Genomic DNA, 27,555 nt, shown 5'->3' with positions numbered 1-27,555 from the left:
AGTGCTCATACCTTAGTCAAATGTACCATGAAAGTTGACTTAGACCCAGAGTTATCAAACCTTGGAGAGTGATAAATTGCCCGGTGATGCTACAGGCTGTGTTTGAAAAATGACAGTTAGAACCTGTTTGGTTGGTACTTTTATCACCGTGCAAATTATCACTGTCCATGGCTTGATAAATTTGTGCCTAAGACTTTAAACGTTCGGAAGGCCCCTTGATGTCAATTTATTTATTATATGAATGCATGTACAATTGTTATTGTTTTTACGTGGTTGTTTTACTGTGTATACATAAGAAACATAGAACAGACTACAACACATAAGTGCATATTTCTGCAGCAGGGTACATTGGTTTCCACAGGGAAACATCGGGGTGTAGAGATGGATCTTGATCCAGGCACCAACAGGCTAAAGCTTTAGACTGTCCCAGGATGCATTGGGGCCTCCTCTATAACCCCGCCTCCAGGCACTCTGAGCTCAGTTTTGAGTTGGTGCCCTGCAGAGCAGGTCACTTAACAGGGGGGCTGCACTGGGCAGCCCTGAAAAAGATTTTAGAAGACTTCCAAGAGCTGCATCACTTACATGTCAGGGTGACATTCTGTGCTGCAGCTCCGTCACCTCCACAGCAGTGTCGCATATTCCCGCTGGCTCTGTTCCCAGGTACTTGCAGCGGAGACGCTCCGGCTTAGGCACACGGTCGCAGACGCTCTCCTGGTTCACGTGGCTGCTACAGAAGAGAGGAGGTAAGAGGGACCCGCCATTAAATCGCTTTACGATCAATTGTACTGGCCATGGAACCTGGAGACTATATGGTATCTCTGGAAATACAAGATGCTTACTTGCATATACCTATTGCCATATCGCATCAGCAATATCTGCGGTTTGCTATTGGCAACCTTCACTATCAATTCCAGGCTCTGCCGTTTGGACTTCTCACAGCCCCTCGGATCTTCACCAAGGTTATGGCCGTGATGACGGCTCATCTCCATCGCCAGGGAGTTAGGATCCTGCCGTATCTGGACGACTTGCTGATTCTGGTACGATGTTCTTCTCAGTCATCTACAACTGACGGTAAACTTCCTATAAGCCCATGGGTGGCTCATCAACTGGAAGAAGTCCTCGCTGGTCCCTGCTCAGAACATGGTGCACCTAGGGGCACTGCTGGACACACAGTCAATGGCTGTTTCTGTCTCCAGAGAAGGTCCTGAAAATTCAGTACAGGATCATCAGTTACTTCCTCTCTCGCCCAAGAGTGTCGATATACTCGGCGATGCAAGTACTAGGCCTCATGGTGTCGGCGTTCGACATGGTAGAATACGCTCAATTTCATTCCCGCCCTCTGCAGAGGTTAATCCTTTCCAAATGGGACGGCCTACCTTATCGGATCAGATCTCACATGATCTCCTTGACTCCGGAGGTTCATCTGTCGCTGACCTGTTGGCTACAGGACCAGCAGTTGAGCAGGGGTCGTCCCTTCTGGATCTCCAACTGGGTCCTACTGACAACGGATGCCAGTCTGAGGGGTTAGGGCGCGTTGTTGGAGCAACACTTTCCAGGATCGGTGGACCATGGAGGAATCACTCCTCCCGATAAACATTCTGGAATTACAGGCAGTGTTCAATGCTTTGTCTCTCGCCCTGCCTCTGATACAGAACAGGCCTGTTCAAGTACGGTCAAACAACGCCACCACAGTGGCATACATAAACCATCAAGGCGGCACTCGAAGCCGCATGGCAATGATGGAAGTGTCAAAAATCCTTTGTTGGGCAGAACGCCATCTGCCAGCAATATCGGCAGTGTTCATTCCGGGAGTCCTCAACTGGGAAGCGGATTTCCTCAGTCGTCAGGACGTGCACGCTGGAGAGTGGAGTCTTCATCAGGAGGTCTTTCAACTCCTAGTGGACAAGTGGGGCCTACCACATGTAGACCTGATGGCGTCTCGACACAATCACAAAGTTCCGGTCTTCAGATCAAGAATCAGGGATCCTCAAGCAGCGTTCGTGAACGCACTGGCAATTCCATGGATCTTTTGACTGCCATACGTGTTCCCACCAGTGTCACTCCTGCCCAGCGTACTGCGGAAGTTCAAACAAGAAGGAGGAATACTACTTCTGATCGCTCCAGCGTGGCCCAGGCGGCATTGGTTCGCAGACCTGCAGGGTCTATCGATAGAGCGTCCTCTTCTACTTCCTCAACGCCCAGACCTCCTCGTTCAGGGCCCTTGTGTCTACCCGGACCTGGCCAGACTGGCTTTGACGGCGTGGCTCTTGAAGCTTCACTCCTAAGGGCCAAAGGATTCTCCAAGGCGGTTATCCAAACTATGCAAAAGGCCAGCAAACTGACATCTGCGCAGATTTATTACAGGGTATGGAATTCTTACTTCGCCTGGTGTGCTGCTAAGAATTATGCTTACAAATTCAGTTCTTCCAGACTTCTGGCTTTTCTACAACAAGGCCTGGATTTAGGCCTCCCTCAAGGTTCATATTTCTGCCTTGTCAGTGTGGTTTCAGAGAAAAATTGCGTCTTTTCCTGACGTTCATACTTTCTCTTTCATCCACTAGGGGACACTGGAGCATACTGATACATTAGGGGTGTGAAGCTTGCAACCGGAGGTGTGGCACAATCTAAAATTAGCATTGTCTGCACAGCCGGCTCCTCCCCCTTCACATCCCTCCTCCCTCAGTTTGGATAATTGTGCCTAGGAGGTAACAGGCACAGAAGGGAGCTCCTGCTCCTTGAAGATTTATTTATTTATTTTTTATTTCATTTATACTGGCCCAATCCCTCCTAACTAAAGGGAGGGTGCAGGTTTTCAAAGACAAAATGCCCGATCCCACCTAATGAAAGGGGGTGCAGGCTTTACAAAAGAAAAAAGGCTGCGTCCCCCTAATAAAAGGGGGACTAAGTTAAACATTGAGAGACAAGGATTCCTGCTAAAGGGGTCTGCATCTCTCTGAAGACGCCAACTGTGAGTACAGGTTGTTGTCAGCTTTCCCAGCATAGAGGCCAGTGGTCACATAGTGTGGGGCGTCCCCTGTCAGCAGGCGCCACTACGGGGCTCAGAGAAGATCAGTCCCGGAGCGCGCTGACCTGCGGTCACGCTTTGTGAAGTGGGCCAGTACCCCTTAGTCAGCAGGCGCCGCTATGGGACTGAAGGAGAGCAGTCCTGGCGCGCGCGGGCCAGCGGTAATGCAGTGTGGGACGACCCCTGTCAGCAGGCGCCACTACGGGACTTAGAGGAGATCAGTCCTGGAGCGCGCTGACCTGCGGTCACGCTGTGTGGAGCGGGCCAGTATCCGTTGGTCAGGCGCCGCTACGGGACTGAAGAGAGCAGTCCTGGCGCGCGCCGGCCAGTGGTAACGCATGTATCCCCTGTCAGCAGGCGCCGCTACAGGACCTGGAGGAGAGCGGTCCCGGAGCGCGGCAGCCAGAGTGAGTGCCGCACGGCAGGGGTGATTCCTTCGGTCGTGTGCGGGGGCGGACAGCGGGGATCGAGAGTGCACAGTGCGCTCTGTCACACTTCCTTTTGGACAGCGGCGCAGAGTTAATGTTTAGAGCTGTCTCAGGGAAGAGGTGTATAGAATTTTTTAAAGGCGGCCATCTTTTTATTTCCATTTAGGCGCAAAATATACGGGGCATGGAGGATCCCTCCCCCTCCTTAAAAGAAAGGGAAAAACAAGGGATTTTTGTGGAGTTACAACTCCCTCTGCTGGCAAAACTAGATATCAGCATCTCCCTCTGCTGGCGAAACTAGATATCAGCAACTCCCTGTGCTGGCGAAATTTATATAAATCCTATGAGGATCTAACCTGAAAAATGAGTCTTATTATCTATATTTTCAAAGGATTTCTAGTGCAAAGATCCTGACGAAAATACGAGGCAGCAAGTGGATACCAACTCTACCATCGTAACTGACCTACAGTTGGGTGTGTGAGGGTTGCAAGTCGGCTGGTTTAAAAATGTATTTATTTATTTATATATTTATTGTTTGTTTCTTTCTTGTTCTCTGCCTTTTAAGAGAAGCAAAAGTTACCAGCCGGACAATCCGATACCCTTGCTTCCGCCTTCTATCACAGTCTTTCTCTTCCTAGTTTAAAGGGTGAAAGCGCTGCGACACAGTCTGGTACGGGGTTTAGTCAACACACCAAAGACGGGTTGGCAGCTCCGGGGTGTGCAATTCCTGCTTAAACATGGACGCTCCACCTGGGAGCAGTGCTCCGTCTAGGTCATGAGAGATAGAATCTCCAAGGAGATGACAGAATCACGCAAGCAGCAATCGGAATGGGCTGCGGGATTCTCAAAAAAGATGGAAGAATTTCTCATCTAGTTGACACCGCCCGCACAAAAAAAAAAAAAAAAAAATGTGCGCAAGGCAGTTAAAAGACCTCTTCCTATTAGGCGGAAAGAGGAGGTGGGTCTTCTCATTGATACAGAAGGTGAGTTAATTAAATCTCACCTGGACGCCGATTTTCCGAAAGAGGACATGGCAATCTCTGTTTTGGATTCCTTAATTGACGCAGTGAAAGAGATCCTAAACTTTCAGGTAGAAGACGTTACGGATCCAGAGGATTTCGAGTTATTCGACTCTCAAAGACCGCTTTCAGCAGGATTTCCCATTCCTAAATCTCTCCAATCTCAAATGGAGGAGGTTTAAGGAAGAACCCTGATAAACGTTTTCAATTTCCGAAGCGGTTTAAGTAACTTACCCCTTACCTAAGGGTGTAATGAATAAGTGGGAGACTCCATCAGTAGTGGATGATTACCTAGGAAGGTGTCAAAGAAGACAATCTTACCAATTCCTAATGTAACGACTTTAAAGGATGCTTCAGATCATAAGGTTGACACAGCTTTAAAGTCGATTTTTATAACAGCGAGTGCAACACAGAGACCTACGATCGTCTGTGTTTGGGTAAACAAGGCTATGGGAGCATGGTCTGGAACATAGCTTGGAAGAGATTCCCAACTGGCGGATGACATTCGGGAATCGGCTTCATACTTGGTCAAGCCTTTAAGGATATTAGCACAAGGAGCCTCTGACGCCAAGAAGGCGGTAGAATCCATCCCCTTTTGGGGGTGAGACACCTTTCGGTCCACAGTTGGACAAGTGGATTTCACATGCTACAAGGGAAGTCCAGATTTCTGCCTACTCCTTATATGAGAACCATTCCACAGGTTGGTAGTGGTTATTCGGGACCAGCGTTTAATAAATTTAGATCGCGGTCCTTTCCAGCGGGGACAGAGGTAGAGACCGCTCATAGGCAGCAAACAGAAAACAGGCTACACCTACTGACAAAACCGTGGCATGACAACCTACCAACTCACCTGGGGTCCCCCCTGGGTGAGCGCACGTCTGAAGGGTTTTCGGGACATCTAGGCCAAAACCTCACCTGAACTTTGGATAACCAGTACAAAATGGATTTTCAATAGAGGCCTGACTATCAGTTTTTTTTTACAACGGGACTGCCTTGGGCTCTCAGAAAGCAAAAGCTTTACTGACAGCAATTCCAGATTTGCTACGGTCAGGGGTCATTACTCCAGTTCCCGTCTCTCAGAGAGGAACGGTTTTTCTATTCCGATCTTTTTGTCGTGACGAAAGCCAGACAGAACGGTCAGACCGATACTCAATTTAATGGTTTTAAACCAGTTTCTAAGGGTCTACGAATTCAGGATGTAATCATTCCAGTCGGTCATTGCAGGCTTAGAACAAGGCCAGTTCATGGTATCCATGGACATAAAGGAGGCATATCTGCATATCCCAATCTGGACACCGGGCTTACTTAGGGTTCACACTGGTGACGGATCACTACCAATTCAGGGTGTTGCCGTTCGGTCTATCAGCCCCAAGAATCTTTACGAAAATCAGGGCAGTCATGATTATACCTTATCTAGACGATCTAAGGATTAAGGCATCTCAGGAACTGCTCATCAAAGAGGTTCAGATGTTGCATCATTTTCTCATTCAACATGGGTGGATTGTGATGTTACAGAAATCCAACCTCATGCCAACTCCGTGGATTCAATTCTTCGGTTTCATCTTGGCCACGGTACCATTGAGAGTATTCTTACCAGAGCATAAGGTCCCGGTCCTACAAAGCTTAGTTGCTCAGGTACTGAGACACAAACGGTTTCTCTACACCTCTGTGTGCAACTTCTCGGGAAGAGGGCGGGGTTCGAAGCTATCCAATACGACAGACTTCATTCCCGACCTTTCCAGATGAACCACATTGCTCAGGGATCAGGTTCAAACTGGCGGTTACATCGGAGAATCCGACTCCCACCGCGCATACGAACCTCCTTAATTTGGTGATCGTTGCAAGAGATTCGGCATTAGGGATTGGAGGATCCTGACAACGGATACCAGTCTCTGAGCTTGGGGTGCTGTCTTAGACGAACACCAGTTTCAGGGCAGATGGACGTTACTGGAGAGAGACCTACCAGTAAACATTCTCGAGTTTAGAGCGGTTTATAATACGCTTCTCTTAGCCGAAGACCTAGTCATGGGTCAACACCTACAGATACAGTCGGACATTGTCACAACGACGGCTTACATAGACCGTCAAGGAGGAACAAGGAGCAGGATGGCGTTGCAGGAAGCCACAAGGATTTTGTTGTGGCCAGAAAGGCGAAACGTCATCCTTTCGCCAGTGTTCTTTACAGAAGTGGAAGACTGGGGAGCAGATTATCTCAGTCGCCAGGATATGCATCCGGGAGAATGGTACCTACATCCACGGATTTTTGACATGGTGGTGAGGAGATGGGGTCTTCCTCAAGTCGACCTAATGGCGTATTGGCAAGACCGTCAGCTCACCAGATATATGTCCAGGACAAGAGATCCAGCATGCAGAAAGATTGGACGCATTAACTCTTCCTTGTTGTTACAGCAGGGTTTACATTTTCCACTTTTCCCCCTCCATACCCAGGGTTCTGAAAGGGTTGAAACGAGAGCGAGCGGGGAACATTCTAATCGCACCAGCTTGGGCCCGCAGGAGTTGGTTCTCAGACCTGCGAGGCTTACTAGCGGAAGGTCCTTGGCAGTTACCTCAGGGAGAGGGCCTGTTATCTCAGGCACCATTCCATCACCCAGACCTGAACAGGCTGCGTTTAACGTCGTGGCTATGGAGACCCGGATCTTAAGGTACAGAGGGATACCGAGAACGGCCATTCCTACAATGATTGCCACTAGGAGGCCGGTCACAGCCATGCACTTCTACAGGATTTGGAAGAGGTACATGGACTGGCGTCAGGAACGTGGGTGGAATTCAACGAACTTCCACTTATCCAGACTTCTACTCTTCCTTCAGACCGGTCTAGAGTAGGGCTGAGGCTGGGTTCTCTGAAGGTTCAAATTTCGACTCTCTCCATCCTATTTCAACGACGGTTAGCAACCTTGCCAGGGGGTCAAATCCTTTTTACAGGGGGTTCTGAGGATACGGCTCTCTTTTCGTCCTCCTACTCCACCATGGAACTTACATTTAGTGTTGAATTTTTGTTTTAATTCACCAACTTTTCAACCGTTAGCAAGAACAGACCTGAAATATCTCTTTTGGAAGGTCGCGTTATTGCTTGCCTTGGCTTTGGCCAGGCGAGTTTCTGACTTGGGAGCCTTAACGGGTAATGTTTCTGGGTTTTCAGGTAAACCAACCAATTGTAGTCCCATCTTTCCAGAGTCTTGCAGATGGGGATGTGTAATTGGATGTTGGCCGAGCTTTACGGGTATACATACAAGTTACGTTGTCCTTCGGACAGTCAGACCATTTGTTGTTCTGTATGATGGGCCTAAGAGTGTTTGGCCAGCTTTTAAGCAGTCTTTGTCTAGATGGATTAGAATTGCCATTCGGCAGGCAGATATTTCCTGTGACAAACAGGTTCTGGTTCGGAAGGGTGCTCATACCATCCGGTCAGTAGGTACCTCATGGGCGGTTGCCAGAGGTGCTTCCACTCTTCAATTTGCGGAGCGGCGACGTGGTCCTCAGTCCACACGTTCGCGAAATTTTACACCTTTGATACCTTTTGCGTCCGGAGATTCTAAGTTCGGACGTTAGGTTTTGCAGGCCACCGACAGCACTCCCTCCCTGGGGGATAACTTTGGGACGTCCCCTAATGTATCAGTATGCTCCAGTGTCCCCTAGTGGATGAAAGAGAAAAGAGGATTTTGGTAACTTACTGATAAATCCATTTCTCTGAATCCTCTAGGGGACACTGGACGCCCGCCTCGGTGCTGTCAACCTGCTGTGTTCGAAGTTCTTGTTAAAACAGTTCGTTAGTTATTCGGTTAAGATTTCTTGGATGCTGTTTGATAGGTTGTACGGTTCGGTTCCTCGTCAGGTGCTATAGTATCATGTCCTATTCTCTCAGTCAAATTTTCCAAACTGAGGGAGGAGGGATGTGAAGGGGGAGGAACCGGCTGTGCAGACAATGCTAATTTTAGATTGTGCCACACCTCCGGTTGCAAGCTTCACAACCCTAATGTATCAGTATGCTCCAGTGTCCCCTAGAGGATTCAGAGAAATGGATTTATCGGTAAGTACCAAAATCCTCTTTTCACTCAGGGTGTTTTACGAATTCAACCACCCTATGTCTCTCCTGTGGCTCCATGGGATCTGTCTGTTGTCCTGAATGCCCTGCAAGAGTCTCCATTTGAACCTCTTGAGTCAGTGGACCTTAAATGGCTCACTGTCAAGGTCCTGTTCCTATTGGATATTGCCTCTGCTAGGAGGGTGTCAGACCTAGGCGCTCTCCTTTCGTCCACCCTTTCTGATATTTCACCGTGACTGGGCAGTTCTTAGAACTCGCCTTGGTTATTTGCTTAAGGTGGTGTCATCTTTTCACCTTAACCAAGAGATTGTGGTTCTGGCCTTTATCTCTTCTGATTTGTCCTCCAAAGAGCAGTCTTTGGATGTGGTAAGGGCTCTCTGTATTTATGTGGGGAGGACTGCCTCTATCAGGAGGTCAGATACCTTTTTTGTACTGTTTGGTTTTCACAAACATGGCTTGCCTGCGAATAAGCAGACCTTGGCCAGATGGATTAGAATGGTGAATGCACAAGCCTATGCGCAGGCTGGATTCCCAGCTCCTGCTATCAAAGCCCATTCTACTCGGTCTGTTGGACCTTCTTGGGCGGCTTGCCGAGGCGCGTCTGCTGAGGCGCGTCTGCTGAACAATTGTGCAAGGCGGCTATAAGGTAGTCAGTGAACACGTTCATTAGGTTCTATGCCTTTGATACTTCCTCCTCCCAGGATGCTTCCTTTGGACGCCAGGTTCGTACCCTTCCATGAGGAACTGCTTTAGGACATTCCGGCTGTTTCCCTGTGGAAACCAATGTTCCATGCTGCAGAAAAGGAGATTTATGGTAGACTTACTACGGTTAAATCTGTTTCTGCGAGGTACATTGGTTCCACAGGGCGCCTACCCTGATGCACCTAGCTTCTATGGGTTTGTATGGCATTAGCCACTAGTCTCTTCTCCTGTCGTCAGAACGTGGTTCTATTTGACTAACATCTACCTTCTCTTTTACCTGCTCCGGCATTGGACTGATTAACGAAACTGAGCTCACAGTGCCTGGAGGCGGGGTTATAGAGGAGGCCCCAATACATCCTGGGACAGTCTAAAGCTTTAGCTTGTTGGTGCCTGGATCAAGACCCATCTCTACACCCCGATGTTTCCCTGTGGAACCAATGTATCTCGCAGAAAGAGATTTAACCATGGTAAGTCTACCATAAATCTCCTTTTTTCACATCTTGCAGATCATGTCTGGACTGAGGTGTTCTCTTCATCTCAAAATAGATGGCTTCATTGTGACCCATGTGAAAATGCTTATGACAAGCCTCTCTTGTATGAGGTGGGATGGGGAAAGAAGCTATCGTATATCATAGCATTCTCTAAAGATGAGGCAAGTACAGGTTCCATCTATTCATAATAAAATAAATAGCACCACCTGTAGTATATCTATTTTTCTGACCGCCTATGTGTTGATTGGAACATCATATAGCAGGAACTCATTATTCCCTCTAACCTGCACTGGCAGAAATAAAACTACAGAAAGGACATGGACTGAAATATTTTGTCCCTGAACATTTTTCCTTTTCAAAGCAGTGTCCTTCACATTCAGTAAATTTTATGCAGCATTTCAACAATGAGTCAAAGATGTTTAGTAGACTGTTTTGTGACATTACTTTTACTGTTGCAGCTGTGGCATTTTGCACTATATCATCTGTTGAGAACTTCTTTCCGCGCAGTTGTTTTTCAGGATTGGGAATGCCCAGAAACCACAGGGCGCTAAGTCCAGGCTATATTGAGGGTGTTCCAGTGCTGTCCCATTAATTTCAGTCCGTGCTGCCAATGCAACAGCAGCAACATGTGGTCAGGCATTGTCTACGAGCAAAAAACAGTTTCTTCAGCAAATGTGGTCATTTCTTCCTCATGGCTCCACGCAAATGGGTTTTTCAGGATGTTTGCATAGTAGTCACCATTAACTGTCTGTCCATGGGGAGCCCAGTGCGTCGTCAGTCACTTGCATATTACCCTCTTCAAAGTGCTTCCACCACCGAAATACTGCTCATGACTAACTGTTTCTCCACCATATGCTTGCCGTAACATTTCATGAGTTTCATTTCCGCTTTTTCCAAGTTTAACACAAAATTCAGTCACACGTGTAATCTCACAGACACGTCTTCCTCATCCGCCAGGATGAAATGAAACGTACAAAAATCTTCCACCAAACAAAGAAGACCATGGCAGTCCAACCGCAGGATCAGATACAGTACATCGATTTATGAGCTTCACAATAAACAGTATAGTAATGCCACGTCTACCTATGGGACTGGAAAACAGGGGCAGTCTCATTACTTTTTCCAATCATCTCTCGTATATAAGGGTTTAAGTGTTCAACCCCTTCTCAACAAATAGCTTTTCCCACTGTCATTAAAGAACTTGGACATTTAACATACAGGGTATATTTGGTTGAATACTTTCATTGATATTGTACAAAACAGATTGAATTGCACTAGGGAAATGTATTTATTTATTATTCATTTATTAACATGCTTTTACACCTTGGTACTAATAACCTTCACTGACTTACTTCTTCTGTATTAAAACACCCAACACTCCAAGGAATGGATTGTAGCACCAAACTTCCTATTCTGTATTTAGGAACTCACTCGGCTTCATTAGCAGTTTTTTTTCGGAGATTGCAAAACTGCTAATGATAAAAATAGCTTGCTAATGGCCGCCCAGCACGCAAATTCCTGGCAGTGATGCACGCAACACTGATTTGTGGATGCCCCCTGCCTCTGCAGACAGGCTGCGAAGGCAGGCGCAGTGCTGCCATTTTTATAATCTGAGTGGCTGCATGTGACATCACGCAGCCACCCAGATAACGTTCCAGTCACGCTTCCTTCTTTCACGGATCCCTTCTGTGATGCGACCGCAATATGACAGCCCACCCACTTGCATTGCTGCCGACCTATGCTGAATCGCAAGTATCTGGTCTCTAGGTCGACCACATTTAGTTCGACCACTATTGTTCAACATGCATTAGGTCGACATGGTTACTATGTCGACATGACAAAAAGTCGACATGGTTTTTTAAGAAGAAGAAAAAACATTTTTTGAACTTTTTCATTCTTTCCGAACCACGTGGACTACAATTGGAAATGGTAACCTGTGAGCGAAGCGAGCCATGCGAGGGGACATGTTGCACTAATTGGGGTTCCCGGTCACTTTACGAAGAAAACGACACAAAAAAACAACAACTCATGTCGACCTTTTGTCATGTCGACCTATTTTGGGTGTCAACTTAGTTACTGTCGACCAATAGTGGTCAACCTAAGTGTGGTCGACCCTATGTACCACACCCAAATCTCCGACCTGTGCTGAATAAGGCCTATAGACACTTAACTTGTGAGTAATAGTGTAGTAAATATGTGTACCTTGTTAATAATTTAATACACCTGTATTTAAAACACCCAATACTCCATACAGGGGATTTGAACTCCACACTACATGTACCACAGCCAAGTTTTAAACACATGAGCTATTTGCTACTAGCAATCACAAGCCTATTCTTACTATAGGCCTGACTCACAGTTGTACACAATGCCAATGTTTTCACAATTTATTGATTATCAGAAAACTGCTATTGAATTGCGATTACGTTTGCAGTGAGGATTAATTCGCAAGTGATTGACAGCAAACAGACATTTTGTAGGAGGTAATGGGGAGAAGCAGCAACTGTGTGTGTGTCAGGAAATTTATCGGGGCATGTGGCACCTGCCAACTGCGATCCTGTACATAGGAAACACCTCTCCAGCATCTCAGTTGTGGCGACCATGTATGCAGTTGCAGGCAGATGTGATGGCTCCGGTAGGCGTCTCAATACAATCCCAGGGGCTGATACATTTTTACATATCCTCTGAGTCAAAGATCACATTTGCCGCAGTATTAGCATATAACTATGAATCAGGCCCTATGTGCATAAGGTAGATGTAATTCTTAGTTTAGACCACTACAGCCAGACAGATCTATGCAGTCTGTGGCTGCAGGCTAATAAGGGGTACTGGGTACTAAGTCAGTCCCTGCTTGATCCTCTACCATTGCCCCTTCCCTATTTATTACACCATTACTGATAGCTGCAGCCGGGTGAATGGAAAAGATGGCGTTCCCAAACCACAGAGATCAGTGAATAGTAACCAAATGGGAACAATTTGTAAATGTCATTTTTTTTTATTCTTACTTTATACATAGATTCAGAGCTTCAAACAACACATTTTTATTTATCTCTCAAGTATTGTGGTGCCGTTTTTAAGTAACAATTTTCCCCAGGACGTAATGGGCCTAATTAAGAGTTGATTGCAGCAGCAAAAAAGTTAGCAATTGGGCAAAACCATGTTGTACTGCAGGTGGGGCAGATGTAACGTGTAGAGAGATCTAGATTTGGGTGGGGTGTGTTCAAACTGAAATCTAAATTGCAGTGTAAAAATTAAGTAGCCAGTATTTACCATGCACAGAAACAATATAACCCTCCCAAATCTAAATCTCTTTGCATATGTTACTGCACCTGCAGTGCAACATGATTTTGCCCAATTGTTAACTTTTTAGGTTTGCTAACAAACTTGAATTACCCTCTTTTTATCTTATTTATATTTCAAATCAATTGTATTATATCAGTATTCAGTGTAAAATGCTCTGTAAATATTCTAGGTTGTTGATGTTACCTGGAGGTATTCATGTAAACATGAAGAGATCATCTCAAGAAGAAAAGAGGTCCGTGAAAGCTGGTTACGGGAAACGATTGCTGGCCTAAATAAGACGGTAATATTTAGAAACCGTTATCTTTTTGGCAACTATATAAGTTCAAATGTTTTCATTGAGTAAATGAATGAAATAGCAATATGTGCAGATTTGGGGGGTCATTCCGAGTTGATCGCAGTGATCAGGTGAAAAAATGGCATTTCTGCGCATGCGTATGCCACGCAATGCGCACGCGCGACGTACGGGTACAAAGCCCTTTGTGGTTGTGCTCAGGTTCTAGCGAAGTTTTTCTTCGCACTGGCGGATGCTAGAAGATTGACAGGAAGGGGGCGTTACTGGGTGTCAACTGACCATTTTCAGGGAGTGTTTGCAAAAACGCAGGCGTGCCCAAAAAAACGCAGGGGTGGCTGGGCGGGTGTATGACATCAAATCCGGACATGAATAGGCTGAAGTGATCGCAAGCGCTGAGTAGGTTCAGAGCTACTCTGAAACTGTACAAACTGTTTTTGCAGAGCTCGGCTGCACATGCGTTCCCCACTTCTGCTAAGCTAAAATACACTCCCCAGTGGGCGGTGGCATAGCGTTTGCATGGCTGCTAAAAACTGCTAGCGAGCGATCAACTCGGAATGACCCTCTTAGGGGTATATGCAATTAGCGGCGAATCGCGGCAATTTTTCGGCCGTTTTTCAATTCGACAGTCTAATTTCGGCAAGTGGGTGCCGAAATTGACCATATGCAATAAAAAACGGATTCGACAGTCCCGCTGACGAAAAACGGCCGATTTCACGGATTTTGTTCCGTTTTTTTAAAAACGGGAAAAAACTCGGAAAAAAATGGCGTGGGGTCCCCCCTCCAAAGCATAACCAGCCTCGGGCTCTTCGAGCTGGTCCTGGTTCTAAAAATCCGGGGGGGAAATGGACAGGGGATCCCCCGTATTTTTAAAACCAGCACCGGGCTCTGCGCCTGGTGCTGGTGCAAAAAATACGGGGGACAAAGAGTAGGGGTACCCCGTATTTTTTACACCAGCATCGGGCTCCACTAGCTGGACAGATAATGCCACAGCCGGGGGTCACTTTTATACAGCGCCCTGCGGCCGTGGCATTAAATATCCAACTAGTCACCCCTGGCCGGGGTACCCTGGGGGAGTGGGGACCCCTTCAATCAAGGGGTCCCCCCTCCCCAGCCACCCAAGGGCCAGGGGTGAAGCCCGAGGCTGTCCCCCCCCCATCCAAGGGCTGCGGATGGGAGGCTGATAGCCTTGAGAAAATGTAAAGAATGTTGTTTTTTCCTGTAGTACTACAAGTCCCAGCAAGCCTCCCCCAGCAGAGTGCCAGGACGTTGCGCTCGCTGATTGGCTGAAGGGACCTCGGTGACAGCAGTCACGTGGTGTCCCGGCATTCGGGGAAAGGGGTCTCGTGTGTAAATATGGGACCCCTTTCAGTCCGCTGGTTCGGTTGTTCGTTTTCTTTTTTTGCCAAGTACGAGGATTTATATCTGGACACTGGATTGAGGTGAGTATAATTTGATTCACAGGTACCCCGGATCGTCGGATCAGGAGACGTGGCAGTCGGCGGGTCAACATAGGTAAGTATGTGTGTGTCGGCAGGTGTGTAATAAAGTTTTACTCTCAAGGTGTGTGTCTCCTGTTTTTATTTGGGTATTTTTTTTCCAGTAGTACTACAGGTACCAGCGGGCCCGTTTTTCTCCCTCATGCTGGTACTTGTGGTTCTCCAAGTACCAGCTTGCGGGGGAGGCTTGCTGGGACTTGTAGTACTACAGGAAAAACAATATTCTTTACATTTTCTCAAGGCTATCAGCCTCCCATCCGCAGCCCTTGGATGGGGGGGGACAGCCTCGGGCTTCACCCCTGGCCCTTGGGTGGCTGGGGGGGGTACCCCGGCCAGGGGTGACTAGTTGGATATTTAATGCCACGGCCGCAGGGCGCTGTATAAAAGTGACCCCCGGCTGTGGCATTATCTGTCCAGCTAGTGGAGCCCGATGCTGGTGTAAAAAATACGGGGGACCCCTACTCTTTTTGTCCCCCGTATTTTTTGCACCAGCACCAGGCGCAGAGCCCGGTGCTGGTTTTAAAAATACGGGGGATCCCCTGTCCATTTTTTCCCCGGATTTTTAGAACCAGGACCAGCTCGAAGAGCCCGAGGCTGGTTATGCTTTGGAGGGGGGACCCCACGCCATTTTTTTCCGGGATTTTACCATTCCATCTAAAAAAATATATATATATATTTTTAAAAATATATAAATAATACTTGTGCCTCCCAAAAAGACAAACCAAGTACATAATCCCTTCTAATATAAATAGATATGCTATTACCAATAAAAAAAACACCCAAAAAAAAACATGTTTTAAATTTTTTTTATTAGATTCACCCACCAAAGTGTGGCGGATTGAAAATGACGAATTTACTGTCTAAAAGCACTGTTGTCGAATTTCCAAACTTCAATTGAATATACTTTGGTCGAATTGCCGCATTTGTACCATTGCAGAAAAGTCGAATTTGACAAATGTTGAATTTCAAAAAGTCGAATTTTGAAAGTCCGTTTTTTTGACGGAAAGTACTGAATTGCATTGTCGATTTTTTTTTATTTTTTTTTTGGCGAAAAAGTCCAGTTTTTTGACAATTTCGGGAATTCGACCGCAATTGCATATACCCCTAAGTGAGATGCAAACATTTATTTATTTATTTTTTTAAATAAATTTCTTTATTAGACAGCCGTAGAGTCACAACATAAGTTATCAGGATTCAATTCACACAGGTATTCAGCAGTGACAAATAATCAAATTCAATAATGAATAAAATGCAGAAAATTAAAGGCTGACTGGCTTTTTGTTTTTTGTAGTAAGAGAGAAAAGAAGAAAAAATATTACACATAGAGTAATATCAACGCAGCTGTCTAGCAGCAATAGTAGTGGGTCTGGTACGCCAAGGTGCACCACTATCTCCAGCATCAAACAACGTACATAATATATAAACTAACTATCACAGCTGTTAACGAGAAAGAGAGACAGGAAAGGAAAGAGTAGAGATAGAAAGTAAAGAGAGGAAAGGAAAAAGGAAGAAAAAATAAGAATTTACTTACCGATAATTCTATTTCTCGTAGTCCGTAGTGGATGCTGGGGACTCCGTCAGGACCATGGGGTTTAGCGGCTCCGCAGGAGACAGGGCACAATAATAAAAGCTTTAGGATCAGGTGGTGTGCACTGGCTCCTCCCCCCATGACCCTCCTCCAAGCCTCAGTTAGGATACTGTGCCCGGACGAGCGTGCATAATAAGGAAGGATATTGAATCCCGGGTAAGACTCATACCAGCCACACCAATCACACCGTACAACCTGTGATCTGAACCCAGTTAACAGTATGATAACAACGAAGGAGCCTCTGAAAAGATGGCTCACAACAAGAATAACCCGATTTTTGTAACAATAACTATGTACAAGTATTGCAGACAATCCGCACTTGGGATGGGCGCCCAGCATCCACTACGGACTACGAGAAATAGAATTATCGGTAAGTAAATTCTTATTTTCTCTAACGTCCTAAGTGGATGCTGGGGACTCCGTCAGGACCATGGGGATTATACCAAAGCTCCCAAACGGGCGGGAGAGTGCGGATGACTCTGCAGCACCGAATGAGAGAACTCCAGGTCCTCCTCAGTCAGGGTGTGCCCCTGACCAAGTAGCAGCTCGGCAAAGTTGTAAAGCCGAGACCCCTCGGGCAGCCGCCCAAGATGAGCCCACTTCCTTGTGGAATGGGCTTTTACTGATTTTGGCTGTGGCAAGCCTGCCACAGAATGTGCAAGCTGAATTGTACTACAAATCCAGCGAGCAATCGTCTGCTTAGAAGCAGGAACACCCATCTTGTAGGGTGCATACAGGCTAAACAGCGAGTCAGATTTTCTGACTCCAGTCGTCCTGGAAACATATATTTTCAGGGCCCTGACAACGTCAAGTAACTTGGAGTCCTCCAAGTCCCTAGTAGCCGCAGGTACCACAATAGGTTGGTTCATGTGAAAAACAGAAAACACCTTAAGGAGAAATTGAGGACGAGTCCTCAATTCTGCCCTGTCAGAATGAAAAATTAAGTAAGGGCTTTTATATGATAAAGCCGCCCATTCTGACACACGCCTGGCTGAAGCCAGGGCTAATAGAATCTTCACCTTCCATGTGAAATATTTTAATTCCACAGTGGTGAGTGGATCACCAATGTGACTTTAGGAAACTCAAAACAACATTGAGATCCCAAGGTGCCACTGGGGGCACAAAAGGAGGCTGTATATGCAGTACCCCTTTTACAAACGTCTGAACTTCAGGCACTGAAGCCAGTTCTTTCTGCAAGAAATTTGACAGGGTCGAAATTTGAACCTTAATGGACCCTAATTTTAGGCCCATAGACAGTCCTGTTTTCAGGAAATGTAGGAAACGACCCAGTTGGAATTCCTCTGTAGGGACCTTCTTGGCCTCACACCACGCAACATATTTTCGCCAAATGCGGTGAAAATGTTTTGCAGTTACATCCTTCCTGGCTTCGACCAGGGTAGGGATGACTTCATCTGGAATGCCCTTTCAGGATCCGGCGTTCAACTGCCATGCCGTCAAACGCAGCCGCAGTAAGTCTTGGAACAGACAAGGCCCCTGCTGGAGCAGGTCCTTTCTTAAAGGTAGAGGCCACGGTTCTTCCGTGAGCATATCTTGAAGTTCCGGGTACCAAGTCCTTCTTGACCCATCCGGAACCACGAGTATCGTTCTTACTCATCTCCTTCTTATGATTCTCAGTACTTTTGGTATGAGATGCATAGGAGGGAACACATACCCTGACTGGTACACCCACAGTGTTACCAGAGCGTCCACCGCTATTGCCTGAGGGTCCCTTGACCTGGCGCAATATTTGTCTAGTTTTTTGTTCAGGCGGGACGCCATCATGTCCACCTTTGGTTTTTCCCAACGGTTTACAATCATGTGGAAGACTTCCCGCTGAAGTCCCCACTCTCCCGGGTGGAGGTTATGCCTGCTGAGGAAGTTTGCTTCCCAGTTTTCCACTCCCGGAATTAACACTGCTGAGAGTGTTATCACATGATTTTTTGCCCAGCGAAGAATCCTTGCAGTTTCTGCCATTTCCCTCCTGCTTCATGTGCCGCCCTGTCTGTTTACGTGGGCGACTGCCGTGATGTTGTCCCACTGGATCAATACCGGCTGACCTTGAAGCAGAGGTCTTGCTAAGCTTAGAGCCTTGTAAATTGCCCTTAGCTCCAGTATATTTATGTGGAGAGAAGTCTCCAGACTTGATCACACTCCCTGGAAATTTTTTCCTTGTGTGACTGCTCCCCAGCCACTCAGGCTGGCATCCGTGGTCACCAGGACCCAGTCCTGAATGTCGAATCTGCGGCCCTTTCATAGATGAGCACTCTGCAGCCACCGCAGAAGAAAACACCCTTGTCCTTGGAGACAGGGTTGTCCGCTGATGCATCTGAAGATGCGATCCGGACCATTTTCCCAGCAGATTCCACTGAAAGGTTCTTGCGTGAAATCTACCGAATGGGATCGCTTTGTAAGAAACCACCATTTTTCACAGGACCCTTGTGCAATGATGCACTGATACTTTTCCTGGTTTTAGGAGGTTCCTGACTAGCTCGGATAACTCCCTGGTCTTCTTCCCGGGAGAAAACATCCTTTTCTGGACTGTGTCCAGAATCATTCCTAGGAACATTAGACGTGTCGTCGGAAAAAGCTGCGATTTTGGAATATTTAGAATCCACTCGTGCTGTCGTAGAACTACTTGAGATAGTGCTACTCCGACCGCCAACTGTTCTCTGGACCTTGCCCTTATCAGGAAAGCGTCCATATTTCTTTTAGGAAGAATCATCATTTCGGCCATTACCATGGTAAAGACCCGGGGTGCCGTGGACAATCCAAACGGCAGCGTCTGAACTGATAGTGACAGTTCTGTACCACGAACCTGAGATACCCTTGGTGAGAAGGGCAAAATTTGGACATGTAGGTAAGCGTCCCTGATATCCAGTGACACCATATCGTCCTGGTTCGCTATCACTGCTCTGAGTGACTCCATCTTGATTTGAACCCTTGTATGTAATTGTTCAAATCTTTTAGATCTCACCGAGCCGTTTGGCTTCAGTACCACAATATAGTGTGGAATAATACCCCTTCCCTTGTTGTAGGAGGGGTACTTTGATTATCACCTGCTGGGAATACAGCCTGTGAATTTTTTTCCAATACTGCCTCCCTGTCGGAGGGAGACGTTGGTAAAGCAGACTTCAGGAACTTGTGAGGGGAAGACGTCTCGAATTTCCAATGTACACCTGGGATACTACGTGTAGGATCCAGGAGTCCACTTGCGAGTGAGCCCACTGCGTGCTGAAACTCTTGAGATGACCCCCCACCGCACCTGAGTCCGCTTGTATGGCCCCAGCGTCATGCTGCGGACTTGGCAGAAGCTGTGGAGGACTTCTGTTCCTGGGAATGGGCTGCCTGCTGCAGTCTTCTTCCCTTTCCTCTAACCCTGGGCAGATATGACTGGCCTTTTGCCCGCCTGCCTTTATGGGTACGAAAGGACTGAGACTGAAAAGACTGTGTCCTTTTTTGCTGAGATGTGACTTGGGGTAACAAAAGTGGATTTTCCAGCTGTTGCCATGGCCACCAGGTCCGATGGACCGCCCCTTTATACGGCAATACTTCCATGTGCCGTCTGGAATCTGCATCACCTGACCACTGTCGTGTCTATAAACATCGTCTGGCAGATATGGACATCACATCTACTCTTGATGCCAGAATGCAAATATCCCTCTGCGCATCTCGCATATATAGAAATGCATCCTTAAAATGCTCTATAGTCAATAAAATATTGTTCCTGTCAAGGGTATCAATATTTTCAGTTAGGAAATCCGACCAAGCCCCCCCAGCGCTGCACATCCAGGCTGAGGCGATTGCTGGTCGTAGTATAACACCAGTATGTGTGTATATACTTTTTAGGATATTTTTCAGCTTCCTATCAGCTGGCTCTTTGAGGGCGGCCGTATCTGGAGACGGTAACGCCACTTGTTTTTATAAGCGTGTGAGCGCCTTATCCACCCTAAGGTGTGTTTCCCAACTCGCCCTCACTTCTGGCGGGAAAGGGTATACCTCCAATAATTTTCTATCGGAGGAAACCCACGTATCATCACACACTTTAATTTATCTGATTCAGGAAAAACTACAAGTAGATTATTCCCACCCTACATAATACCCTTATTTGTGGTACTTGTAGTATCAGAAATATGTAACACCTCCTTCATTGCCCTTAACATGTAACGTGTGGCCCTAAAGGAAAATACGTTTGTTTCTTCACCGCCGACACTGAAGTCAGTGTCCGTGTCTGTGTCTGTGTCGACCAACTGAGGTAAATGGGCGTTTTTACAAGCCCCTGACGGTGTCTGAGACGCCTGGACAGGTACTAATTTGTTTGCCGGCCGTCTCATGTCGTCAACCGACCTTGCATCGTGTTGACATTATCACGTAATTCCTAAATAAGCCATCCATTCCGGTGTCGACTCCCTAGAGAGTGACATCACCAATACAGGCAATTTGCTCCGCCTCCTCACCAACATCGTCCTCCTACATGTCGACACACACGTACCGACACACAGCACACACACAGGGAATGCTCTGATAGAGGACAGGACCCCACTAGCCCTTTGGGGAGACAGAGGGAGAGTTTGCCAGCACACACCAAAAACGCTATAATTATACAGGGACAACCCCTTATACAAGTGTTTTCCCTTATAGCATTTTCACATATGTAATCATATCGCCAAATCAGTGCCCCCCCTCTCTGTTTTAACCCTGTTTCTGTAGTGCAGTGCAGGGGAGAGCCTGGGAGCCTTCCTCACAGCAGAGCTGAGCAGGAAAATGGCGCCGTGTGCTGAGGAGAATAGGCCCCGCCCCCTAAAACGGCGGGCTCTTCTCCCGGAGTTTGTGAGATCTGGCAGGGGTTAAATACATCCATATAGCCTCAAGGGCTATATGTGATGTATTTTAGCCATAAAAAAGGTATAATACATTGCTGCCCAGGGCGCCCCCCCCCAGCGCCCTGCACCCTCAGTGACCGCTGGTATGAAGTGTGCTGACAACAATGGCGCACAGCTGCAGTGCTGTGCGCTACCTTATGAAGACTGAAAGTCTTCTGCCGCCTGTTTCTGGACCTCTGGATCTCTTCAACTTCGGCATCTGCAAGGGGGGTCGGCGGCACGGCTCCGGGACGAACCCCAGGGTGAGACCTGTGTTCCGACTCCCTCTGGAGCTAATGGTGTCCAGTAGCCTAAGAAGCAAATCCATCCTGCACGCAGGTGAGTTTACTTCTCTCCCCTAAGTCCCTCGTAGCAGTGAGCCTGTTGCCAGCAGGACTCACTGAAAATAAAAAACCTAACTTAAACTTTTATTCTAAGCAGCTCAGGAGAGCCACCTAGATTGCACCCTTCTCGGCCGGGCACAAAGATCTAACTGAGGCTTGGAGGAGGGTCATGGGGGGAGGAGCCAGTGCACACCACCTGATCCTAAAGCTTTTATTATTGTGCCCTGTCTCCTGCGGAGCCGCTAAACCCCATGGTCCTGACGGAGTCCCCAGCATCCACTTAGGACGTTAGAGAAAGTAATACAGAGATACTATATATAGACGGTGTATATATTTTGGGGGGGGTGGGGGGAGTTATTCAGGAGTATAATCTGGATGAGAAGATGGAGTCATGGGTTTGGGGTGAGCCCTGTAGTGTGCAATACCACAACTTTGGAGAGTCGATGGTCTAAGTGGGGTCTACTCAGTAACCCTACCCTTTAAAATATAGAAGATCAAATAATAGTTCCCGCTATCCGATTAGTCCAGTACCACGTTGTGTCTCGGAAAACCCTCCAAATACATTCACGTCTATCCCGGGGGAAACTCTCTATATAGATTCCACATTTTTTATGGAAAAGCATAACTCCATTCTCAATTTGGAAAGTGGCCATTCGTCTCTCACAAAATAGTACGTCTAATAAAGCGGATTCCCATTCTCCTACTGTTGGGGCAGTTTTATATATCCAGTGCCTCAGTATCACCTGTTTTGCTACCGTAACCATCACAATCAGCAGAGGGACCACCTGGGTGAGATCAAACCGTGACAGCCAGGGCGAGAAGTCAGCGAACAGCAGCGGGTCCATTACTGCAGGAAGAGTTACTTTGAGTAGACGGGATAAATATTGAAGGATCTTACACCAGAATCGTTTAATTTTCCCACATAACCAGAGATTGTGTGCAAGGGATGCTCCACTTACTCCACATTTAGGACAAGTGCCTGATTCACCCGGGCGAAAGTGTTGTCTTTGGGAGGGGGCTATATACATCCTATTCACTATCTTTAAATGTATTTCTTGTAATGTAGCGGATTTTAGATCCTTGAGAACTAGGTCAGTGTTTGCAGAGACCCCGCCCATCTCGGGTGCCCCTGGGAGTTCCCGTTGCCAGGAATTCGAGAGAGGGGACCAAGAGGGGGCTGACTCTTCAATCAGGTCATTGTTAAGATATCGAATTTTGAAGGGATTGTGTCTGCAGAACGTGAGAGTGTCGAGAATTGTCCGAGTAGAGGTCTCTTTACCTAAGGGATCATTAAGAGAGTTGACATAATGACGCACCTGGAGAAACATGAAAAGGTGGAGTGGGGTAAAGAGTATTTGTCACGTAATTGCGTGAAGGAGAGCATGTGTCCACCAGGATCAAAGACATCTCTAATGGTGTATATCCCCTTACATTTCCATGTGTAAAAATGACGGTTATCTAAAGAGGAGGGGAAATTGGGGTTACCCCATAAGGGTATGTATGGTGACTCATACGGGTCAGTACGAAATAGTTTATGGATGGAGGTCCAGGCCCTATAAGTGTCCCAAAATAAAATATTAGTCTTAACTTCCTGGGTTAGTTTGGGGCTCGGTGTGTGAAGCAATGCTGCAGGGGAGTAAGGAGAGAACAGTGCTTCTTCCAGCTCCAGGTTCGTGAACATGTCTGACCGTAGGAGTCAATCTGAGGCAAACTTAAATAGTGCTGATCTAGCAAACATCGTTACATTAGGCATACTCAGTCCGCCTTTTCGTTTGTTAACATAAGTTCGGGCTTTGGGCATGCGTGGTTTTGAATTTTTCCAAATAAATTTTGAGAATATTTGCGAGCAGAGTAGGGCATCTTGTTTAGTGATCGTGACGGGGAGCATTTGAAGTAGGTAGGCCAGTTTTGGGAAGATAATAGCCTTTATCACTACTACTCTGCCCAACAGAGAAAGTTTGAGGTCTTTCCAGGTTTGTAATCGTGTTTGAATTTGTCGGATAATGGGTGTATAGTTATATAGATATAACCGGGAGAGTTCCGAGGGAATATAAATACCTAAGTATTTTAGTTTAGTAGGGGTCATCGTGAATTGGGAAGTGAAGTGCAAACATTTATTTTAAATGTATTCGTTTGGTATGCATAGGCTCTCTATGTGTTCATGTGGAACAATGATTTATTTTAGCATTTGAGCAATATGGTGAAATTTTGACAAACTGGTCTATATACTTCCTGGGGAAATGGGCTGCCTTGCTGTCTGCATTGGAAGTTGGCTATCAGTGGCAGTCTCTGGTTTCACTACATGGGCCAAGGTGGGACAGGTCTAAATGGGAAACTCCACCTCCAGTGGATGCTATGCTGCAATAGCTTGTTTGGCAAAGGCTACTGTGCTTCCATTACCAAATGCGACTTCCTTAAAAGATGGCACTGATTGAAAATTGGAAAGTCTTCATTCGGGAACGCTACAATCTGATCTGTTGTCTATATTAGAAAATGGCAGAGAGGCTGCAACTTATCTCGGTGAGGCTTCTATAGACTTTAGCATTCTGTAGCATCCCTCTGGCCTTATACATGGTGGACCAATGCTGAATCCAAAAAAGTGCTTGAATCTCTCCCATTCAGTGCTGAGGTACTCTTTGGTCCAAAATTGGATAAATTTATTGCTTCTGCCTCTTTTCCACTAAACCCAAGGTCCCTCCCTTCTGGTCCTTTTAACTCCCAAAGTAGGCCGGGGTAACAGCCTTCCTTTCAAAGTGGAAAGCTGAAAGAAAGACAGTCTTTGGCAGCTTGCAAACCGGTTAAACTCCTACCTGGGAGTTCTCAAGGTGGGAGGCCGTCTACGGTTGTTCTGCAAGGCATGGTGGAAGACGACATCTAATTCTGGGGTACAGGGCATTATAGGAAGGGGCTTCGTCATATCCTTCATGTAACCTTTTCCCAGTTGTTTTGTCACACCTGGTCTACCTCATTATTCTTCAAATGCCAGGGCTTCGCAGGTACGTGTCAGTCGTGTCAGGTCCCTTCTGGACTCGGGAGTTATTTCCCCTGTCTCTCCACATGATAGGGGAACCGGTTTCTATTTAATCCTCTTCCTCATAGGAAAGCCAGATGATCATAGGAAAGACTCCTTCCCATGCTCAATCTGAATTCTCTGAAAGTTTACTTCCGGGTACCCAAATTAAAAATTAAGTTATTCAGGTCCATAGTAGATTGTCTGGAACCGGGGGACTTTCTAGTGCTCCCTGGACATCAAGGACGCTCACTTGCATATCCAGATATGGAAGAGCCAATGGTTTCTACAACTTGTGGTCCTCTTGGACCACTGCGAGTTTCAGCCCTTGTTTTTCGGGTTGTCTACAGTGTTCATCAAGGTGATATCCGTGATGGGAGCTTCTTTGCGTTTCCAAGGGATTTTAATAATTCCTTATATGGACAACCTCCTCCCCAGTCAGAGGACACACTGTAAGAACATCTCATCATGGTGGTTAAGATCCTTCGGTCCCATGAGTGGCTTATCAGTTGGCGCAAATCCAGCTTGCAGGCTTCTCAGAATCTAGTGCACCTGGCCCAGAGGGTTTTTCACACCAAGGACAAGATTGTGTCCCTCCAGGTGATTATTCAGTCACTTCTCCAACTGCAGAGAGTATCGGGGCATCTATGCATTCAAGTTCTAGGAAAAACTGCTGTTACCTTTGACATGGTGGAATTTGCCCAGTTCCATTCCAGGATCTTCCAGTCAAAGATTCTGTTCTAGTGAAACGGCTCTCATGTCCATATCAGATGTCAGCTGATTTCAGTGTGGCTATAAGTGTCTCACCTGGACAAAGGTCATCCTTTTCTTATTCAAAATTGGATTCTTCTCACTGTGGACACCAGCCTCGGGCTGAGGGGCAGTCATATTGACGATGACCTTCCAGGGTCGCTGGGGGGCACAGGAATCCTGTCTTCTCATAAGCGTAACTTAGGCAATCTACAGGGCCTTGTGTCAGGCACTGCATCTTCTTGTGGGCCACCCGGTAACGGTCCGCTTGGACAATGCCACTGCCATCACCTACATAAATCATCAAGGTGGCACAAGGAGTTGCCAGGCCATGAGGGAAGGGAGCAGAATCCTTCAGTGGGTGGAACGTTTTCTCCCGGCCCTGACGGAAGTTTACATCCCAGTGGTGGTAAATGGGGATGCCATCTATCTCAGTTGTCATGATTTACATCCAGGTGGGTGGTCTCTTCACACAAACATATTCTAACAGCTGGTGGCCGTTGGGGTCGCCCATCCATACACTTGATCGTGTAATGCCTCATCCACAAACTTCTCCGCTGTTTTAACATTTGGGACAAGGGGGCTTTTTTGTGGATGTGCTGTTCCTTGGTCTTTTTCCCCCGATGTCCCTTCTAATAGGCTGATTCACAAGCTAAAGTAAGACAGAGGGACCATCATTCAAAGTGGCCCGGATTGAGCACGCAGGGTGTGGTATGCCGATCTCAGTTGCCTGTCGAATAGCAGCCTTATGGCAGCTCCCTTTGAGACCGGACCTTCTCTCTCAAGGGCTTTACCTCCACCTGAATCTTCAGCATCTGGCTTTGACGGAGTGACTGTTGAGACAGCCCTCCTGATGGGCAGAGGTTTTTCAGATGCTGTGATCCGCACCATGCTTTGTGCTAGGAAACCAATTTCAGCTAAGGCATACCACAGGGTCTGGAGAGCCTACTTTACCTGATGTGCTCAGCAGCATTTGAAGTCTGAGAATTTACGGGTTTCTCAGACTCTTTATTACAGACTGCTTTGGATTTGGGTCCTTGCCTGTCATCCCTGAAAGTTCAGGTTTCTGCTCTGTCTGTTTATTTTCAGAGATGCTTGGTGACTATTCCTGCTATTCAGACCTTCTTCAAGGGGGTTCTTTACATTCAGCACTGTTTGTACCTCCAGTAGATCCATGGGATACAGGGGTCTATTTACTAAGCCAACCATAGTTAAGAGATTTTTGATGGATTATTTTTCTGGTGCAAAGAAAACTACCAACCAACCAGCTCCTAACTCGTTTTTCAAATGCAACATGTAACATGGCAGTTAGGAGCTGATTGGCTGGTACTTTTTCTCTCTCCACTTTGTCTGCCAGGCTTACTAAACAGACCCCCTTATACCCGTTTTCCACTGACCTAGGATTTTGGTCCGTGTAAGCGCGAACAACCTGAGACTGGGTCACGGAGCTAAGACCGAGGAATTTGCTGGCTTGATAGACCTGCCAATTTCTTGGGTCGCAGTGGAATTGGTCTTAGTTCTCTGGACTTTTCAGCATTTTCTCTTTGAGCTTTTCGAGTCGGTTGATCTCAGATGGCTTACGTGGAAAATGTTTTTCTGTCAGCAATTTATTTGGCCCATCAGGTCTTGGAATTAAGTGTCTTGTCTCATAGATATCCGTTCCTTATATTTCTCCCGGAACAGCTTATACTTCCAAAGGTAGTCTCCAGGTTTCTTATCAATCAGGAGAGTTGTTCCTTCTTTTATGGGTGGCAGCAATTCCCAGACATCTCTCAGGTCATTGGATGTGGAGAGGGCTCTCTGCATCTATGTGGATAGGTCTCTGAACTTTTGTTGTACTGTACTGTACTGTACTGACCTTTCTCTTTGTACTGTATTCAATTGTCAAAAGAGGTTGCCTGCTTCCAAACAGACCATGGCTCCGTGAATTCCGGAAGTCATCTGTCTTGCTTACAATTTGGCTAGCTTTCCAGTACCTCTTCAGCTGCCTCCCACTCTACCCGGTTGGACGGGAACTCCTGGGCAGCTCGGCATGGATTCAGCATACACCGCAGTGTGGTATGCTATAAATTAGAAAGGAAACAACGCATAAAAATAGAGGAGAGGAGAGAAAAAAAAGAAAGCGAAAGGAAGACGATCTGGGGTGGGAAAGTTATGTTTTTAGTGCCAAGACTACTCCTGCACC

General features: G+C 46.8%; 1 protein-coding gene across 1 annotated transcript in view; it reads left to right on the top strand.

Moving 5' to 3' along the window:
• The window catches only part of NGLY1 (N-glycanase 1), a 194,964-nt gene that overhangs the window by 141,149 nt on the left and 26,260 nt on the right, over window positions 1–27,555 (top strand). The window contains exons 7-8 of the mRNA XM_063922237.1: window positions 9,744–9,889; window positions 13,201–13,311. Of these exons, the coding sequence (XP_063778307.1) occupies window positions 9,744–9,889; window positions 13,201–13,311 (257 nt within the window). The remainder of the gene's footprint in view (window positions 1–9,743; window positions 9,890–13,200; window positions 13,312–27,555) is intronic.

The sequence above is a fragment of the Pseudophryne corroboree genome, chromosome 5, assembly GCF_028390025.1.
Source record: "Pseudophryne corroboree isolate aPseCor3 chromosome 5, aPseCor3.hap2, whole genome shotgun sequence".
NCBI lineage: Eukaryota > Metazoa > Chordata > Amphibia > Anura > Myobatrachidae > Pseudophryne > Pseudophryne corroboree.
Note: the sequence above shows the minus strand (reverse complement) of the source record. Positions and strands in the feature narration are given on the sequence as shown.